The sequence below is a fragment of the Gymnogyps californianus genome, chromosome 2 (genome assembly GCF_018139145.2).
Source record: "Gymnogyps californianus isolate 813 chromosome 2, ASM1813914v2, whole genome shotgun sequence".
Lineage (NCBI taxonomy): Eukaryota > Metazoa > Chordata > Aves > Accipitriformes > Cathartidae > Gymnogyps > Gymnogyps californianus.
This window is the reverse complement of record NC_059472.1, coordinates 164,729,821-164,751,938: the sequence shown is the minus strand read 5'-3', so window position 1 is coordinate 164,751,938 and position 22,118 is coordinate 164,729,821. Positions and strand designations below refer to the sequence as shown.

The 22,118-nt window shown below is 36.0% G+C and overlaps 1 protein-coding gene across 1 annotated transcript in view; it reads right to left on the bottom strand.

The window, feature by feature from the left end:
- NKTR (natural killer cell triggering receptor) overlaps positions 1-22,118 on the bottom strand; it is a 44,242-nt gene that overhangs the window by 4,210 nt on the left and 17,914 nt on the right. The window contains 11 exon segments of the mRNA XM_050915785.1: positions 379-478; positions 1,068-1,127; positions 1,460-1,555; positions 1,790-2,822; positions 2,825-4,731; positions 5,771-5,916; positions 8,830-8,917; positions 10,155-10,310; positions 10,886-11,108; positions 12,371-12,516; positions 13,377-13,406. Of these exon segments, the coding sequence (XP_050771742.1) occupies positions 379-478; positions 1,068-1,127; positions 1,460-1,555; positions 1,790-2,822; positions 2,825-4,731; positions 5,771-5,916; positions 8,830-8,917; positions 10,155-10,310; positions 10,886-11,108; positions 12,371-12,516; positions 13,377-13,406 (3,985 nt within the window).

The following is a 22,118-nucleotide window of genomic DNA, read 5'->3' as shown; positions in this document are numbered from 1 at the left end:
GCGATCCCCCCTCCCAGTTAACTCCCCCAGTTTATATACTGGGCATGACGTCATATGGCATGGAATAGCTCTTTGGCCAGTTTGGGTCAGCTGTCCTGATGGTGTCCCCTCCCAGCTTCTTGTGCCCCTCCAGCCTTCTTGCTGGCTGGGCACGAGAAGCTGAAAAATCCTTGACTTAGTATAAACACTACTTAGCAACAACTAAAAACATCAGTGTGTTATCGACATTATTTTCCTACTAAATCCAAAACACAGCACTATACCAGCTACTAGGAAGAAAATTAACTCTGTCCTAGCCGAAACCAGGACAAGCAAGTTCTTTTGCATATAGCAAGTTCTTTTGCAGAAATACAGTGTCAAAGTTGTGCTAGCAAAAACATACCTGGATCGCCTATCATAACTTCTGGATCTTCGATAGCTGTCACTCCTTTTACTTCTACTTCGACTTCTGCTATAGTAACTATCATACGTGTATGATCTACTTTAAAGGGAAAAGAAAGTAATTGTAAATTTACATTTAAAATAAATAGCATTTTAGACAAGAAACTGTATGTTTTAAAGACATGTATATACAGAGATGAGTGGCTATGTAGAAATTACTTTTGAAGGACGTGGCAAACAGAATAATTCTACATTTTATAAGAGTTTAAATACAAGAACAAGTATCTTCAAAACAACAGGAAAAATCTCAAATTTATTACTCTAGAAAAGACTTACTAAGCATTTAAAAAGTTTTGTGTTTTCTCTACAAATTGCAGATGCAGTAAAAATCTTGTTTGCTAATACTTCTGAAAACAAGTAACAAAGTGATTCCATTTATAACTCAGTTTTATTTTAACAATAAAAGGAAACGTGTTCACTATTACTTATATCATCACCTATAACTGTAATGCCAGGATGATTTGGTTATTTTCAGCTTTTAAGTGTCTTATGTTGATTTTGCTTTGATTCAAGTTGCTATTATGATATTGTATTTTTAAGTACCATAGATACAGGGGTATTCTTATACCACGAAATTTTTATAATAAGTATATTTATTGCAGTTTATATAAAACTATAATCCATACCTGGATCGACTGTGATGACCATAAGAACTACTTCTGGATCTACTTCTACTATAGGTTCGACTGACAAAACCAAAAACACAGAGACATTTTAAGTTCATCAGAAACAAGCGCTGAAGAGAGCGGTGGGAAAGGGGGAACGAGAGGAGAGGAACATGTTTTGCTCTGAAGTCCTTATCCATACCACAAAACATTAAACAAAACTATTTTTCAGTAACAGGAAATTCTGAAATCTGACTATTCTAACTTGCACATTTCAGGTAGATACTTCAGACCGCAGTATGCACAGCTAAGCGCTTTTCCAACTCGCCCAGAGACTGAAGCACTGAATTGCTGTGCCTAATTCACTGGTTTTATAATACACCCCAACACCGTCTCCAATTAGAGAAACTTACCTACGACTCTTATAACTGTGGTAAGAACTACTTCGACTTCTTGACCGATCTCTACTATACCATCCTCTGCTTCGGCTTCTTGTATAGCTTCTTGACCTACAAATCAATGAATGACTTTGAAAAGCACAAAACAGAATAGAACTGAAGAGCAGCAGGAAGCAAAAGCATTATAAAGCTTTATCTTTTAAGCTAAATATTTAGTCCATACTTGCTAAATGATACAGTGCTGTTTAAAAGAAAAACGTGAGTTGAAAAAGAAAAACATGCCTTAAAATTATCAGAACTTTCAAGTTAACGCAACAGTCTGTGGGAATAGGACAAACTTCTTACCTATATGAATACGTAGAACTCCGGGATCGACTTCTTGAGTGACTGTAAGATATGGACCTTGTTCTGTGTCTGGATTTAGATTCAGATTTACTTCGTGACCTACTGAGACTCCTGGACGGGCTATTGTCATCTCTACTTGGAGATTCTTCCTCACTGGAACTTTCTTGGTTCCTTGGCCTTCGATTTAGCCGTGCTGTTTTTCTAACTTCATCAAACAGAGATCCAGGCCTTACTTTATTTTTAGCTTTTATTTCAATTCTTAAACCTGCTGGTTTAGGCTCTGGTGCTGAAGCTACGTTCTTAACTTCTGCGGCAGTACTAACTGTTGCTGGTTGTAAATTACCAACCCCTTGCAAAGGCTTCCATTTATTATCTATCATATTGCTTTGTGTATTTTCAGTAATTTCACTTTTTAAACTACAGTCTTTAGCACTAGACACAGGGACAGAGTTATTTTCTTGCCTTCCTGTTTCTTTTTCTTCTTTTATATTAATAAAGTCTGTAATATTGTTTCCTAGTTTGACAGCGTCTTGTTCAGGGGTCTCAACCTGTACATCTTTGTTTATACTAGCACTTAAAGCCTGAGGTTTAGCAGTGAGAATGACAGGAGACAAAATGTCCACATCAACCTTCCCTGGTGAGTTACGATCTGGAGTACAAATTTCCATGTTGTCATCCGTCTGAATAACATCTTCCAATCCGTTCTGGTTACTTTCTTCAGCTTGTTTAATCTCATTCTTGCAAGCCGTCACATTTATTCCTGAGTTTAAAATACTGGTTGAAGCATTTGTTTCAATGCTCTCTTTATTAAGGTTACTGCGATCGGGTGAGGCACCACATGTAGTGTTTTTACCTAAAAGGTTTTCATCCGCACAAGACTTTTCACCATTTCCTATTTTATCTTTGACTATTTCATCCTTTTCATAAACTTGTTTTTTATCCTTTATGTCCCTGGTAAGCTGCTTTTCTTTTTTATCATCCTTGGTAACTGGCTTTTCGTTTATCTCATCATCATCTTCTTCACCAAACTCCAGGGGGGCTGCCAATGAAACGTTTCTTTTCTTTTCTGAACTTTGTGTTTCTTCTCCTTTTTCCCTTTTGATTTTTCTTTTGCTTTTTTGGAATGTGATTTTTTAAGAGGTTTTTTCGAGCCATGTTTGTGTTTTTTTGACTTTCCTCTAATGTTTGTTGAGCTAGAACAAGAACTCTCAGATTCGGAGGATGACAACTGTTTGCTTGTCTTCCACGTACAATCAGAATCCAGAAAGCCTTCTGAAGAATTTGATTGCTTTTTTAGCCTTTTGGTAACGCTAAGCTCTGTATCAGATCCTGATGTGGCCTCTCCTTCTTCTTTACTGGAGGAGGGTCTGGAATCTCCCCTATTATGCCTTGCCTCTCCTCTTTCAGAATTTGATTCAGAGTCCCATTTACTACCTGAATAGGATTTTCGTTTAGTTTTTGCACCACCTCTAGGCTGCTCAGAAGATTTCTCCTTAGCTGCTTTCTTTTTAGCATGATCAGAATCCTGCTCACACTTGGATTTCTCCTCCCCTCTCTCAGAACTTAAGCTATTTTTATCCTGTTTCTGAGTATCTCCTTCTAATTGAAAACGGCCTTCTTTTTCTTGGACTACTTTGATTTTGGCAGAACGCTCACTGTCAGTAGAGAAGTCTGAAGATGATAAACTGTCACTCTCTTTCAATCCTTGAGAAGACTCATCGTAGTCTTTTGTACACTTGTAAGGGAGAGTACTTTCAGAACTCGTTTCTTGCCTCAGTTTAAGAGACCGAGCTTTTTGATCACTTGATGCAGATTTTCTTTTGTTTCTGCGTCTATCATCATCACTAAGGGAATAATAAGATGTTGACTCACTATAACCCGACCTGTCACTGCGGTATTTACTCAGTGATGGTGACCTGCCAGAAGAATGAGATTTTGTCCTAGAGCTAGATGGACTTCTAGATCTCGAATAAGATCTTGAGTACGACCTACTTCGAGAGGACCTGCTTCTTGACCTCAGCCAACTATCTGAGCTTCTGTCACTACGGTATTTGGAATAACCGCTTCGATCGCTATCTGAACTCCTTTGTCGCTTACGATATGAGGAAGAAGTGTTAGCCTCTTTAATGACTACTAAATTGTAAGTGGTTTGTGTGGTTATTAAATGGGTTGTTTTTGCTTTCATTTCCTGAATTCGCTCATAAGATGGTTTCCACGGTTTCTGCCCAGGTTTCCACCTTGAAGGCGGTGGACTATCACTTAAGGGTATAACAGGGAGGTTTTCTGGGACAACTGGTGGTATGACAACTTTATCACTCGGGAGTATAACTGCTCTTACAGGCTCAGCAGTCTTGTTCAACTTATTTTCATTTAATCGTGTTGAAGTATTTCGTGGAGAATTGGAAACTGTCTTTTGATGTCTAGGATTAGAACTTGACCTTGACCTGCTTCGAGAACGCGATGATTTAGAGGCTGATCTTGATCTAGAACTTCTTCGGGAATAAGATCTTGATTGAGACCTAGATCTGGACCTAGACCTGTAGTATGATCGAGTCCCTCTGCTTGATAAAGTCGATGAGCTCTGGTCTTCCTTATCAGATTTAGACCAGTCTCTTCTGGATGAATGTCTAGAAGACAATGAAGAAGAACGAGATTTCCTCTCACGATCACAAGACGATTTTGTCCTCCTGAGGAAGGAATGAGAGGATTCTACATCTGATGAGGCTGATGTTTTCTTTTTTTTCGTTTGCTTGTGCTTCTTGAAATGCTTCTGCTTTTTAGATTTCTTTTTATGTTTCACCTTCTTTTTCTCTTTTCTGTGCTTCTTGTGATGGCTAGAATATCTCACAGTACTTAGATCAGAATAACCGTTATGTGACCAAGATCTTGATCTCCGGGACGCACTTCTTTCATCCCATCTGCTTGTACATGGGTCACTCAACCTAGAAAACAAACAAATAAGCCCCACACTAAGTGAAAATTCTTTAAAAACTTCACATAAACTAAGTATTTTCCCCACCTCCAATGCAATTAAGTTAAAAAAAAAAAAGACAAACAAACAACAGCCTAACACCCCCCCCCCCCGCCTTTACTACCAGACAATTGTGTTTTGACTGAGCTTATTACACTCGTTTTAAGATATGGAATTACATCACTATCAAGAGAGCTACTTCTCTAAGAAATGAGTCAGCCAACATCAGCAAACTTTGCATATTGTAGAACCTGTGTAAAGAGATTTAATGTTTTATCTACCCTAGTCCACAGGACTTTGGCCTCTGCATCTATAGGATTCTTAAACCACATTTAAATACAAATTTTAAAACATCATCTTATTTAGTATTCTTTTAGCTGGTACACTGCAATACAGCAATAAACTGAACACACTCAGTATATAAAAAGAACTATCAGAAACATTTGCAATTATTCAATAATGATTATATATAATATTTTTCAGCTTTCCTTTTGAGGTTTATCTATCATAATTTGATAGAAGCTCATATTTAGTATCAAGTCGTCAGAAATTCTGGAGAGCTGGCTTCCATCACAGAGTTTGCAATTGCAGAAAGAACATCTAACTAAAACAATATAGGATTCGTGGATTCGATTGTCTTACTTGGTATCCAAAGAAACCATATAACCAAGCTGAGGCTAAAGGAAATCTGACATAATTAGCTCTATGGAAAGCAACAGGAAACTGGACAGGTCAATTAATTACTTATTTAAGAAGTGTGCAAGATGGCACCATCAGAAACAACTCTTCTGACACTTTTCAGCATGTGTTCATCTGGTGTCACATTAGCAAAGCAGAAAGGTTTTAAGAAAGTTTTCCTCTTCTAATTTTTTGAATTTAAATGGAATGTGTTAACCACAAAGATATTTACATTTTTTTATTCAAACATGAACGGCATGCTACATCTACACAATCTATTAAGCCTTGTGTAAAAAAAACTAGACATTTTGAATTTGTAGTAAGGATCTTACTTATCGCCTTTACTCCACTTTTCTCCACTAGGTGGTCTATATGTTCGTAATCTCTGCATTTCCTCTTTCCAGTGAGGAGGAGTCTCACTGCTCTCATCGTCATCGGATTCAGAACACGATCGTGATCGAGGTGGGGTGTGATATCGCTGTGAAAGCAGAGAAAGATAGTTGCATAATATGTTTTTCTTTAAAAGAGACTGGATAATATAGAAAACATATAGTGCCTCTTACACAGATTTTGCATGCATCTTCATAACACAAGCCAGACAACATTATCCACACAAAGTCCATGAAGAAAACACAAATTATAGATTTCCTGCCAAAAATACGCACTTTTGGTATGCATATATCCCGCACGTGAGACTGGATTACATAGCTAACTGTATCTTTTCGTACTCAAGGTATTTCACAAAGCTTGAGAGAGGCCAGCAGCTAACCCATTTTTTCAAAACATAAAAGGAAGAATCAAGGAAGAGCTCATGAATTCCCTTTACGTAACACCTTTTGGAATACCACAATTACTGCAGATAACTCACTTGTTCTTCAGGATCATAAAGCACAGATGTTTCACTTCAGGTAGCAGACACTTAACTGCTTTTATGAGTAAAGACAAGCCCTATTTCAAAAGTTATTGCTGTTCAGCTCTTCAGAAATGGGAATCCAGTTTAAGACACCTTCCAAGCAAAAAAAAAAACCCAAAAAAACCACCCAAAAAAACTTTCACAAAAGTGTAATGAAGCTTCATACTTAAAAAAATTATGCTTAGGCACAGCATTTAAGTAGGCAATAATAGCTACTTGTGCAGCAGAGAAAAAAACTCTAATATTGCTAACTCATTATTTTCCATTACCCAGTTGGATACACACTTAGGTAAATTCTGTGAGAAAATTAGATGCTCCTTGACTCAATAAAGAAAAACATCTGGATTTTACTCAATTATTTTGAGCCACTTATAAAAGCAAGAAATATGTGAAAAAAAAATATTTCCCCCCAGAATAAAAACCAGAAAGATGCATGTATTGGTTTATTCAGTTAATTACAGGCAGAAGTCTTTAAGACATCCTGTTTACATAAAAAAAATAAAGATAACCTGCCATGAAGATTTGGCACTTCCCTACCCTTTGAGCTGAAGCAATGACTACTTAAAAAAAGCTTTTACAGATGAATGACATATAATAGGTTGTGAAGGTTTCATGGACCTCCCTAATTCTCTCATATTATACTCAGGAGTCTCTCAGAACCTAAGAGAATTCAAAACTACAAATGAGTATTTTGAAAAACCATCAAACAAGTTCACCCTGGCTAGAAACTGTTGCTAATCAGACTATTAGGGACGGCAGGAAAATGTGTTTCTCCAACTAATTGCTAGTCCTAAATTATTTCTGGTACTACTAGTTTTCATTCTTAAGGTTTCCTAAGAGGGTGCCAAAATTACAAAAAACAAGACACAGACACCCAAATCCCTGGCAAAAGCCAATTCCACTCAGCTGTAAGCTATTTTTCCAAAAGTCTTTATTTACATAAATATTTCAAAACATTCCGTTTAAAAGGCTTCCTTTAGTGGCTATCACAAGTGTTAAATACAACTGAAAGCTGTCAGATGCAGCAAAGACAGCTATCAGATTTAGTGTCAAGGCTGGCAAATAAGGGTTTGTTCTCAGGTGAGGCTCAAACACTGAGCTACGTCCACGCTACAGCCATCTAAGCCGTTAATTTCGTGGCTTGAAGTAATTGCATCATGGGGATCAGCAGAAAAGTACTTCTCAAATCCAATGGCTATCACCTAAGAAAATCATGCTCAGAGGGGTCTCAGTTAAGATCATTCTAATGAAAAGTGTCTTCAGCTACACAGATATTGATCTCTCTATATAAATTTTTTTTTTTTGAGGACTTCCACTTGCAAAAAAATTTGGCAGGACTAAGCCTTGGTTTGGTTTACAGTTGCCCAAATGCTGCCTGCTAAACTGATCCAGGAAAACGTTCTAAAGGGGAAGAATATGCTCATAGTATGCTACAATTTGAAATACATCAGAATCAAATGCACAATTACGAAAGCTTTTCTTACTCTCTCCCTCTTCTACTGACTGAAAAACAACAGTGTAGCTGTGCAGTTTTGGGCCCTGTATTGTGGGTTATTAGAGAAGAGACAAGAAAACTTTTGCTTGAGTACAGTGGAACTAAGGCAAAAGCAGAAGTCTTCAAGATACCAAAGATTTGAAGTAGAAATCTCCATAAACAGTGGCAGTCTTCAGAGAGGAAGGTAAAAAAACCCAAAAGGACTGAGTCTGCGCATCTGTAAAAATGCTTCACTACCAGCACTGCAAAGAAGTAACTTCTTGCCTGTGCAGTGTCATCTATGATATTACACAGACTTGATCTCAGTCAGGACAGCTGATGAAATTTGACAAACTACATTAAATAGCTAAAAAAAGGAAACAAAAGGTTGACTTAAAATGTCAAAAAGCAGAACAAACAACGTAAGTGATTCTGCCAAAGTTGCCAACAAAACTGTTGTTTCTCAGCAATGTATGTACAACCATCAGAAGATGCAAATACCAGAACTTGGGAGGACAAGCAATACACATCAGAAAGGGCTGTATACACTTAGGACACTGTAGAACAGCTTTGTCTACTGTTATGCATTACAGTCCTAATGCTTAACAGAAACAGCAAGGAAATCCAATGAGTTGAGGAGAGTAAAAGCTCTTGTCACTTCTCATTACTTTAGATCTTGTGGCTCGTGTGGGACGAATCCGGCTGAATTAATTTCAATCTTTAAAAAGAAATAATTTTAGTCTTATGTTTGAAGACTTCTCGTCGCTGAGTAAGCATTTTTTTTCTCCAAACAATCTTTAAGTAAAAAGACAGTAACAAGGAGGATGGAAAAAAAAAAAGTGTTATAAAATGAACTACCTGACAACAATATTTCAACCTTCTAAGCTAGAATCTACAACACGTTAAAGTGTCACACAAAGCCTCCAAGGAAATTCAAAGCTCAAGGTCAGAGAAGATACTCTGGGTGAGAGGAAAGAAAAAAAAATTTAAAAATTGTCACATACTATTGTGCCTCTTCCTTTAATTTTTCGTCCAGATTTAGAGACTGATGGTTTCTGGTCAGTCAGAACTGGCGTAGCATCAAGAAGCTTCCTACATAAATTAATAAAATATGAGCTTACATGGAAAAAAACAAAAAAATAACTTAAAATTAGTTTAAGTTAATCATGCAAAATATTCATCTCATTCATTTATTTTGAGATGGCAGAACTAAGAATTCAGTGAATTCTTCAAGAAATAAAGCAAGACATGCACGGTTCTGCTAGGAAAGGCAAATCAACATATACTTGTTTTCAACCAAATATGTAGCCTACCTAACCTCTCTACTTGTAAATAAATGCTAACAATGAACTTACAAAGAACTCTGTTAAAGTGGTATGGGCTTTTCTAAAGAGGTTAATCTGTGTTCGGTGCACAAGTCATGAAGACAACATGGACAGAAGAGTTTCAGGATCACAGCAGTTACACAGCAATGTCTTAGCACAGGGAATGGCAATTCATGATAGTCCACAGGTTCTAAAGCCTTGCTTCTTTCCTAAGCAAGAAGAGGTAACTCAGCACTCCTTTTTACAATTTGTGTAATATCCTCGAAAGAAGCAGTTACTAAGGCTTTGGAAACATGAGTAAAGTAATGTTTCAAGAAAAAGCTTACAGCAGACTATACCATTAACTGAAATTAAAAGAAAAAAAACCAAAACAAACTGATTTTAGAGATACCTGGCAATGTAATGTATTAGCTCACCTGAGTCCAAAAGCAGAGAGATTTGATAGAAAAAGAACCTAACTGCAATTTAATAGAGGTGCAAAACACCAATTGAAAGTAACTTGTGAACTCGTGACTTCCTTTGTATCAAAAGAAGAGTATTTTCTCTTATTCTCAAAAAAATCACAGGTGGGTCATAAAATTCTGGTTGACTGATTTTCAACCAAAGCTGCTTCTTCAGTCTAAGAAAGATGAAAAATCACCTCTCCCAATCCCAAGTTTCCCTTGCAATCAAATATTTGCTGTGGTTTACATTGCAAAATTTCTTCTGGAATTATTCACTCTTTTTTTTTTTTGCATCATCTGTAATTGAGTTTAAGGTCATAACATGCATGATCCTTAAGGACCAATGAAACTAACTCATTAGATCTCACTGAAAAACCCTGACACAGGTTGTAAGGAATATTACAAAGAAAACTGTAAAAAGGACACTTAAAATACCTCATTTATAAATTCTGACACTACAGCCATCATTTGCTATCAGTACTAGTAATAGAACGTTAGCAGGAAAATTTTATGCATAGTTTCCACCAAGTCAACATAATAAGAAAGCTCAGTGTTCCTTACGGTTCAGGTTCTACATTGACAACAGGCACATCTCTTCTTAGCAAAAATCTGTTTTCAGGCACTGGGGGAATTTCTTCAGGACGTACCACAGGTTTGTCCCTCTTTGTGCTAACATCGACTGCTTTTTCTGTTGTATCACTTTTGTCAGAAAGGCTGCTATGGGGAAAAATAAGTTGACAAATCAAAATTAACTGTCAGCTGATGAAACACCACTTTTCAAAGCAAATTCCAAAACCAGCCCACTTTGATGCATCAAACTAAGATGCCTTAACAACCAAAACTTGTTTCATTAACAACCCGTTTTAGGCTAAAGGAAGGATGGTGCACCATTATTGGTAAGAAGGTTCAGTTCTCGCTTTAGAGCAAATAATTTTGCTTTTAATCTGCCATTTGTCATGAAATATTTTTAAAATATAATCAAATATCTATCAAACATCTATTACTTTCCTAATGTCTCACTTTAACGCAGGTATAGAGAGTCCCAAATACTTTAACATGCTAAGACTTACTCATTTCAAAGTCCTCTTTCATGGAAAAATCTACTCAGCAAGCTCAGCTTTAGGGTTTTTTTTTTTTGGTTGGTTGGTTGGCTGGTTTTGTTTGTTTATAAAAATCAAGCATCAAAACCCAAACTTAAAATCATTTTCATATTCATTGCTTGAGTACTTCATGAAAACAAAGGAGAATTTCTCAGATTTCTCTGAAATTCTTAAATTTAAAAGACTAGTCACCGTCTTTGGTTTGAGGTTCGCTTGCACCTTGGATCCTCTTTCTTCCTCTCTTCCTTTCTTCGTTTTCTTGATTGTTTGGTTTTAGCTCTTCTTTTACGCTTTCTTCTTCTGCTTCTTTCATTTTCAGCTTCACTTTCAGATGAAGTTTCTGAAGAGCTTGATGCACTGGAGGAGGAGTCTGAAGCTTCTGAGTCAGAACATACTTTCTTCTTCTTCTCCAAAGCTTAAAACAGATAGTTTAAATTTACAGCGTGTACATGTGCATGTGTGTGTAGTGTGTATATATACAGCACAAAATATACGATTTTATATACGTATAAATACACACACTGCTTCGAGGAGCTCTGTGAACTTTCTTCCACAATGAGTAGCATTAAAGTACAATAATAAAAAGTCACATAATTGTGTCCAGTCTAAACCCATACCAATAAAATGGTACAAATATTTTCCAGCAAAGATAGTTGTAAAAAAATTCCTTTAGTTGCTATGAAGTAAACTGTAAGAACTTCCATGCACAACTTCCGCCATATAAGAAGACATATCACTACAAAGCCGAAACATTTTTAAATTAATACACAGTAAGTTTATATCTGAAGTTGAACATTAACTTGTGCCAAGCTAATATAAAGAAAGGCTGAGGAGTAAGTATAGTTTTAAGAAGGAGGGTTCCCCCTCTTTTCTCCCTTGAAAATGTATTTTAGGTTATAACACTGAATTCACACCTTTGGGTTAGAATAGAATACACAGATAAGCAAAGACCATTTATAGTAAAAAAGTTTAGTTTCTTCAGAAAGCAATGCACAGGTTACAAAACAAAGTTTAAGAAAGAGTTAGTGGCAGCCTCAGTTGTATATTTCTTATTTCTAAAACTTTGTCATTCTCTCCTTTCTGCATCCTCACACTTTCACATTATCTATCCTCTTGGCTTTCTCCAAAGGACATAAATAACCACATTGTCCTTAAGCAAAGTCGAAAATGAAGTAGGAAACGCAAACTTATAACGCTCCACTACTTTCCAGCAACTGTCCAAACATATATTTAAGATAATTTATTCCCTATGAATTCTCATGAAAAGGAAGATTATGTTGACTACATATACCGCATATATTAACATTACACGATCTTAAAATAAATCTTTGGAAACTGCACAAGATTCAACTTCAAGAGCAGCATATGTTTGTGTCTCCATCTTTCAAACTCAGAAAAATAAGTTCTAACTACTTTGAGTGTGTCACATTCACCTCAAACATTAATTAAGGAGAATAGGAAGCAGGCATATGTTTTCCAAGGCACAAAGGTTTAGGTCAGAACACCTTTTCCTTGCTGTGCCTTCCTCACCTACACAAGATTTAAGTTTTAAAGGCTTGTAAGAATTAATTAAGATTCTAGAGATTTACCATAATGATTTTTAGACATTGGCATAATTTTTATACTCTCTGAAAACAATGTCAACATTCAATTCACTTCAGGTATATGTATGCTTACCATCTTTTGCTGATTTTGTAACAAGCACCCCACAGTCAATAACTCGTACATCTGCATAGGGCCTACTTGCAGTATCAGTTTTCAGATTTTCTATTTGTTCTATTACTTCAAAACCAGAAATAACCAGTCCAAAGACAACATGTACACTGCAGAAAAAAAATATTTGGAAAGTACATTTATATATTGCTGTAATTGCTTTCCAAGGAATTTCAGATTTAAAAAGTCATTCTGAAATAGAAACATTCAGCTCTTAATGTATTAAACTTAAAAATAAGATTTTTATTACTTTTACATTTGCAACAATGCTAAGATTTCACGCAATGTGAAATAGAGGTCCACTCCGGTTCAATTTGAGAGAAATACTTGATGTCATTCTACTCTCTTCTACATGGGCAGGGCAAACAGATCATCATTTCTAATTCATCCTTCTATTTCTGAAATTTCATGCAATAGAGAGATCAAGAGTCCATATACAAAGATGACAAAGAAGTGCAGTTTTCCCCAGAGAAGGCAGCATTTATGGGTCTATACAAACTCAGCATACAAATTCCCACTGGCATTGCAGGGACATTTATAATTAAGGAATCCCCAGTTTTGTTCTACCATACAACAATTCCTCTTTCCTTCTTCCATTTGCCCCATAACTTACACTTCCAGGGACTAATATATTTTGGGGATAAAAACATGCCACAAAAGACAGTACTATCCAAATATATTAAACTTGACATTTCAACTCACTGATTGATGGACCGAGGGCAGCAACCAGTTTTACAGAAATAATGTTAGGATTTAAGACCTTCCAAGTTTTTGACCAGCTTCAGGAAATAAGTTGCAACTTGAAATTTTTATAGAACTGAAACTTTTGTCTTCCATCTTGTTCTATTGTATAATCTTTCACAGAATTAAGAATTTGTTTCCCCACTGTTGTCTACTTTCAATATAACATGTGAAGACTTACAACCTTCAAATTTTAGCCATCATTGGAGAAACTATAAAGGATTCTTACCCATCGAGATGAGGAGCAGGTTTTGTTGTTCTGTTTGACAAACAGCAAGATGGTAAGATGGTAAAAAAAATAATCAGGGATTCAGATGAAGTAAAAGAGGAGAATGGCACAGAAAAAAAAGAGGTGAAGGTAAGACAAAAAAATAGTGAAAAAATCCAGTTACATACATGGAATTAAAAAAACTTTACAGATTATACACACAGTCTTTTTTAAAACTTTTATATGAAATTTGTTTGAAGTTTAGCTAACTGTGCATACTTGAAAGTTGTACCAAGTATCATTTTATGCATGCAATAAACAATTTTCAAATAAGTGTCTTTAAATACGCACTCAAATATAACTCACTAACATTTTTAATCACAGAGAAGATACAATTTGGCAATAAATATTGGGTAACTAATGGAATTTAAATGTCTCTGAAATTGTTAGGTTCTTACATTACAAGGTCACTTTAACGTCATTTTATTTAAAAAAAAGAAGAGAGTTGTCATATGTGATAGATTCTTTGCTCCTCCCCCGCTTCTTTCTTACTCTCCATTTACTTGATTGGCCTCATGACTCAGAACACAAAGCAATACTTCTATCTTTAACCATCAAGACTATAGCACTTCAGCTCATAAGCTCACAGGCTTCCCAAAAGCAACAGCAGCACAGTGCAAGCAGACATTATATGCTACCCTACAGTTTACTTCTGTGATCAATGCAGACTCCCTCCCTATTTTTCAGCTTCCCACAGTTAGCTGTTCCTAGCCTGAAGGAGAAATGCAACTGCATTACAATTTGTACACTATCCTAAAAGGCATTTGGAGTTATGCCAAATTTGTGAGTTGACTTCAAATTGGAATATTCAAGGCTGTGCATATATAATTACATGTTAAAATTCACCTTTCTGATGATAATGCTATGACCTGGTACCTCTCTATATCCTTTTCCAAAAGAGAAAGGAAATTACTTCTACAAGTAAGCTTGCATAACGTTGCACAGGGAACCTTGCTATGCAGACAAATTCAGTAAGGAACATCAGAACTTGCATTAATCTCGTATATTGGGGAAGAAAAAAATAGAAGCCAAGATAATTTGCATTTGAAGTTATCTTAATATTTGAAAACATTCTTCCTCTCTCCTCCCCAGGCACTATTTTGCCTTTCTAGCCTTCTTCCAATGAACTCCCCTCTCTCAAAATAAATAATCAATCACAGATTCTTTTTCTAAATTTACAACAACACAGATGTGGTACAATGAAGTCAGTTTTTCACTGCTATAATAAAATACTACTTTAAGCACATATCCTCACTCGAGTTTTGAACTATTAGGTCACAAAACACTGCAGTGCTGGAACGCATGCCAAAAGATGGAACTGTGAATCAGGAGTGTTTACACTCTTAATTTTTTTTAAACTCCAAATGCCAACCAGACCTTCTACTTCTGTAATACTAAATATTACAGAAAACTTCTTTGGTTTAACACAGGGAAAGAAATACTATCAAGATGACATTTAATTTCTCAATAGTAGGGGGTGTTCTTTGTTTTTCCCTTGCTAATACAGCATATTGCTACAAACAGAAAAATTCTCACAGCTTTTGAAGTTCTTTAAGCAAAAGTTAACTGCATTAACAACCTGCTGTTAAGTAAACAGTTTAAGCGGGCTTAATTATAAAGCTGATTTAAAGTAGTGAAAAAATAGAAGTGGGTTACTTCAATGAAACCAATAATAAACAAGACTTAGTGCTTAGAATTAGCTAGAAACATCAATAGGTTCAAACACACTTGATATGAATGCTGCAGTAATGTGCTCCTGCCATGCTGCAGCAGCACTTGGAAGCAAATTACCTAAGCATGTACTTTCTTTAGACTAGTCCTCAATAAGCAAAGACCGGGATAGTTGGTACATTAAAACCCATGTAGAGGTTTCTTCCATTACACTGGCAATTTGATAGGTAAAATGGATAGGATTTTTCTCGTTTACTTTTCAAGAAGTAAAAACACAAGGAAAAGCATTATCCAGAAAGAAAACTTCTCAGATGCATGACAAGGAGTTAGGTGACTTAGACTTCCTGTGGGAAGCAGAAACTCAACTCCTCATTGTGCTTTTGAAAGTTTTCTCATCTCAATGTTAGGGTTGTAACATGACATTTACTTTGCAAACGTGCACTTTAAAAGACCACTTCAAAGTTTTCTGCATATGCTCTGCCTTTCAATCCTTGAACACTTGCTTTGGCTTCAAAACTTAATCAGGAAGAAACCTACTTACTGCCTTTGCACTACAGAAACCTAGAGTCCTGATGAGTTCCTCCCCCCAAATAATATTTTATTAAAACATTTCTATACAGAACTCTTATAATTTAAAACATTCAAAATCTGCCTTGTAATATATACTATTATCCAAGTTATTTAGAGAAGGACAAATACCTTTCTTCACTCAAGTTTAAAGTCAATTGGTTTAAGATACTGCTGAAGAGAAAAGCATCTTTTTGATAAAAGCATGTTATCACCCACCCCCCCAAGAACCTCAGTCCTAACAAAGGATTCAATGCACATAACAATATGATCAGAAAAACAAGATAGATAAAAACAGAAAGAAGAAAAGGAAAGGACACAGCCTTAGAGGAATGAGACATTACCTTTGGAGCGCACGATGTAACACTGTTTCTGTAAATTTTACACAAAAATGGCAGAAATAAATTGTAATACATTTTCAGACAAAACTGAGTCTACGTTTTATTAAATACAAGTTTAAAATTAATATTAATCAAGTTGTATGCAGAACAAGGATGCCTAAAAGAGGGCTCTAAATTTTCTTTAGAATACAAGGTACTTTGAAAACTACAGTAAGTTCTCCTTAAAAACAAGAAGAAACCTATAGACATATCCTGCTTGCATACACTATTACAAAGATAAACGGTTAGAAAAGAGAATCCTCCCGCTCCCCTCTAAGTCTCAATCCAGCAAACGTGTTAGAACACATGCACAACTTTAAGCAGATGAATAACTGATTCCAATGGGTTTATTCACATGCTTGCAGTTACATAGGTGTTCAAATGCTCCATTGAATCCAGTCCTAAGTACATACTTCATAGGATGGCACACCATAGCTTAAACGTTTTGATTTACAAATGAAACGTGTTAAGTCAGTAAGTCTACAACTTCAAACATTTCATAATTAGCTGACATCTTCCTTGTATTTTGAAGCTTTTCTAAACCTAAGAAAAATAGGTGTTTTCTCTAAAATATGTGCATTGCTACTAGACTGCTTGTGTTCAGAATTATAGAAAAACAAACACATTGCAGATGCAAAAAAGACAAAACATATGCACCAATTAATACCATACTTTTGCTCTGGTATAATTCTGAACAGCAGCAATGTTTTAAAAATGCATTATCAGTTGAACTTATCCATATTTTTTTCCCCCCAAATAAACTATAACTTCTAAATTATGTCTCTGCATATTCAAGCATTGAAATGATCTGTCTGTTATTTACTACACATAAAAGCATCCTGTGAATGCTTTCACACGGGCTGTGCTTTTACATAAACTTTTGATCGAGCCAATGGGACCTGCTTGTGTGATAAGTGCACATATACCATTTTTGCTCAAAGATAATGCAACATCAGCCCCTTTCATTTTAAATTTTTCGATTTTTATATTACTGTCAACTGTTCAATAATTAGCTCAAAGGTATTTCATTCACAGTAAGAAAAAAATTAACTGTTAATTAGAAAAATACCTGTTTTGGAACACCAAAAAGACTTAGAAATGAACCACTTTTAATATGCTGGTAGCATTCAGAAATCATTTGTAAAATCAAAACAAAAGAGTCCTCACAATTTATTTTATCCTTCTTTTAGCAGATCAAAGTGGTTAGTTTGTTTGAATTTAGTAACTAGGCATGGCACCACACATCAAAACATTTTTAAAACAAAAAAGCTATTTAGTTTTGAGCAAGAAAGCAGAGCTTGAGAGACATATTAAACGAACAATACCCTCAATATTGAAAAAAAAATAAATCTAGCAGGAATAGCAAAACAGCCTCAAGTTTTAAATAGCTTCTGAACACAGAGGCAAGAACTCCAGGCATTTGAACTGATAAGGAGCACAACCTAGGACTCCTCTTTAAGTTGTAATAACGACATATTCCTCAGTACACTACATGGCTAAATAACAAGGCATTAAATTAATTATTACACAAAACTTCCCAATGACAACAAAGAGGCTGGTTACTTTTTTTTGCCTCCTACTGTTTTCTTTGTGCTTCATTCTGCACAAGCACTTCTATTTTTCTAGTAAGTGTAGCTTGACAGATTTTGTATGACACTGGAAGCAAAGTTAAGCCCATGCAAACATTTGTAGGATCAGGAGTCTCATTAATTCTATACTCATTTTCACAAGAGTTCCACTTATTTTGTATTGCAACTTTCCTTATTAGCAGGTTGGGTATGGCCACATGCATGACGGAGTTGCTCTAAAGAGACAAGATACCATTATCAGATCAGCTCGACTGAGAAGCATTACTCAAGAACATCACCCAACAAGTAATACAGCCACTGAGCTGGAACACCCAAGAACAGGCCGACTATCCCCCCGCCCCCCGACTCTAAATCAGGGATCTAAAGACATTAGCTATATTTGTGCAACACACAAATTTGTGATGCACTCCCCCAATAACTAACAACCACCTATTCGGCAGCAGTTCAAAACAGATATTGGAGTATATAGAAAAAGGAAGATGATTCTAGAGTGGTTCTTGTCAACCTCTACCCCATCCTAGGGATTCCATATCTGAGTATCAACATGGAAACAGGACAATTAAAAGAAGATTAACACACTCAGGTGATGTTTAGAACACTCGCTAAATAACTGCTGGTTCTAGAAGAAGTTATTCACAAAAAAGAATTAAAGAGTGGTGCTATCTGAAAATACAAATAGCCAATTTATAACCTGGTGCCTTACAACTACATTTAACACAAGTCTGCAATAAAATGCTACAACAGATCCCTTTGGGTAAAGAAAATTGAAATTCCAATATTTCACAAATCCAAACATTATAAAGGGATGGTCTCTGTATCCTTTCTGCTGGATTTCAACAAGATGCATTTCTTCAGGCTAGGAAATGTTTTAGACACATGTGTGAATAGACTTGGCCTATTTAAAGTACGTGTGCATGAAAAACATAATCCTTCCTCAGCTAAACATCCTCCTTTCAACCCAATTGTTACTCCTATTCAAGTAAGAAAAAAATAAGAAGTGGGGAAAATTAGTCAACAAGCATTAAACACAGCACTTCTGACATTATATATATACACCTCTGACTCTTTATTCTACTTTTGCATCTTGCCAGTTTCTACCAGTGCTATAATTTATGTTCATTCTTTTTACACTGGCCTCACTGGAGCTTCCTAACAATACTTACACTGTCTTTTCCATGCCCAGTTCTCTATTGTTGCTTATAAATGCTTCAAGCTCATTCATGCCAGAGAAATTCCTGATGAATCAAAGAAAGCTGATGATACTTTAGGATTGGTCAGATGCTTGTTTACATTAAGATTAGTCTGGAGCTTCTGTTTCAAGTAAAACTGACCACTGTAGCTCAACTTTTAACAATTTTTAGGCATTGCAGAGAGTCTTGTTGTGACCAGTTTGTTAGCGCAGTCTGCCAAAGAGATACTTGCTGCCCACTTACTTTCTGTAAAGACTAGTTATTTCAAATGCCACTTTTCTGTGGTAAGCAGGGAAAGTACTTCTGATGAATACGCAAAACTGTTACAGTCAGGATTCTTGCTATTATTTTAGCCCTACTTGGACAAATACTTATATAAAAGAAAATAACTTATTTGCACTCCTTATCTGCTGCATTAGACGTGTACAATAGAGAAACAGAGTTCTCATCCCTGAAGTTATCTATGAAAAAAATGCAAACAGAGGTCTAAAGAAGTTCAGATGGACATGAACTATTTCCCTTTCTATAAATCTAAATCAATAAAATTAAACATGTTCAAACCATTAAAAAAAAATCTAAAGGCTGCCACTGAAGACTGCCTTTCACACAATTTTCAGGTTATACATTTGAAGAACATTTTTTGTAATGATAAACTACTGAATAATTGAGCATTCTTTTGAGTATAAGAAGCACATTTTAATTTCAGCTTAAAAGTATATCACTAAAGGAAGCAAACATCTTACTAAAGAAAAGCTATATAGATGCACAGTACATTCCCTAAAGTAATCAGACAAATGTCACCAAGCAAGACTAACTGCTTTAATATATTGCATTTTAAAGTCAGAAACTGCCTAGATAAAATCTTCAGTAGTTGTTTCCTACTTTGAATCTTGAAATTCAAACTCTTGATGTTATGAAGCAGAAACCAAGTTCCACCACTAAAAAAATCTGTACAAAAAGACAGATTATTGAACCATGCGTTTCACCATCCATCCTTGCCTATTCGTAAACTGAGTTACCAAACATGAACCTGACTTTGCAGCTGACTGTACACACGCACACATGCCTTTACGAGCAGCCTCAGTGGCTTCTGTACAGATTCTGTAATTGTACATATTTATTCCCAGGATCAGCTGCAGTACTGGAGGCCAAAGGTGGGGTTCAGCTTAAATGCATAAACTTGAATATAATAAAGGCATCCGCAAGTGAGGTAGGCATCTCAGCTGCTGGTCAGATCTAGGGAGAACGCTCCATTGCCAACATACAGGCATCTCGCGCTGCCCTACTGTACCCTGCCTGGCTTCCAGCTGCTACTCCAGGAGTACAAGGTGTTTGCAGGTGCTACATAATATTTGCACTCCCTGTCTGGGAGTTCCCAATGGTGTCTCAAACAGCATTAGACATCTGCATGCAGCAAAATGAAAAAAGCCCCGGTCAAGAGGGTCACAGAAGTCTAGAGTGTTAGAGCATGCTTTAAAGACTTGACACCAGCCCACCTAAACCTCATCGGTTATACTGGGAGTTTACTCCTGGGCTTGCTTCACTTGCCTGACTCTAGGGCAAGCTGATGCCATTGAAGACATTACCGGATATCCAAGAAATCTGCATGGGGCAGGCAGGTGAGACACAAGACCTTCAGAACATCCAGATCCTTCTCTCCCAGCAGCTGAAGGCCAGGTAGGACACCCCAGGACCCTAAAAACAGCTTTAGATTCCTACAGGCAGCTGAGGTGAATCTAGCTTAAATGGAGACAATTATGCTTAGGTGTCTTACTCTGCCTAAATTGCCACCAAACTAACACTTTCTCTTTACAGTGATTTTATGAAAAACCAGAATTTTTTAAGAAATCTGCATCTTTAAAAATACTTCTGTATTTGATGAAAGTGCTCTTAAATACTGTTCATTTTCTTGTCCCATGTAAATTATAATTTAGCATCCAACACAACCGTAGGTTGTTTTGGTGTGTGAGGAGAGACAAGGTGTTTATGTCTGTTAAATCTAATTGAACAAGTAAGCTGAGTCTACTAAGCGTAAGGGAAAGAAGACGACTTCTGAATCAAATGCAGGAGAGAAAAGAAACTTTAGAGCCCTCAAATGATAGCTTCTTGACTGATGTGACATCATTAAGTTTTCATGTATATTGTTCAGATAAGCTTAAAAATGGAAAATTATGACAAGAGAACCAAAATATAAGTCACCAAGTAATAAACAGTGAACCAATGTCTTGCAGAGAGCTTACTAAACCACAGGGGTTTCTTTATATATAGATTGTTTTCCATATTAATGTGTATATATATCCATTCCAATTTACTGTAAGGAAACATAACATCTAAAATTTGGTTTGAAGGTAACAGAAAACAAGTTTTTTTTACACTTATGATTTCACCTCTACGGAAAGTCAGAACAGTGCTAACTGAAAGACTTCCTCTTAGTTTCCTATTCATTTTCCATTTTTAGGGCATTCTTTAGGAAGAGACCTAAAAATGTCTCTTATCTGAACTTCATCGTATCATAGTGAAGATCTTTTTCAGGCAAAGAAAAAAAGATAGATTCTTGAGGACAATTTACTCCTTTACTGAAGACAGTGAAGCGCCATTCATTCTTATCCCCCAAGAAAGATGGCAAAGAAAAAAATAATTTTTCTAGTTAAGTAACTACACTAAAATTTACTTTTGAAAACACCAGTGTTATTTCACAAAGTTCTTCTCAGCACAAGCCCAAAGTTATAATCCAGATCTTTCCAAATACAAACTGTTAAACAGAAGGCAATTTTTAAAAGGGAGTTAACAGGAGGAATAATCACATAAAAATTAGCAAGTTTCAAAATACTAATACTGAACCTAGAATACAACTACTTTAACCAGAAGACCCTGACATATCAGACCTGAGTATTTATTGATGGTAGTGTCATGCGTTTTCTACAATTTAACAGAATATGGCTACATACTAGAATGGATTTTTTTTTTTTAAGGTAATGAAGGAAAAATCTGATTATCAGCGCATAATTTTACATAGTGTTGGTACCAAAGTAGCTGGTATATGCACAAGTAAATGGAAATATGCAGCAATACAGAAGAAAAGCATGTCAGGAACAAACACTCCAAAAAAAAAATTCAAAAAATCCCCCAAAACAAACAAACAAACCCCCCACTCATACTCCTCCTGAAAAAAATCCCCCCAAAACTAAATCATAAATCATCATATTTTAAAAAGCACATGCAAAACCATAGAAATCACCTCTAGATCTCACTCCCTTTTGCATACAATGCTCAACATTGTAATTTGCAGATAATCTGTTAAGATTT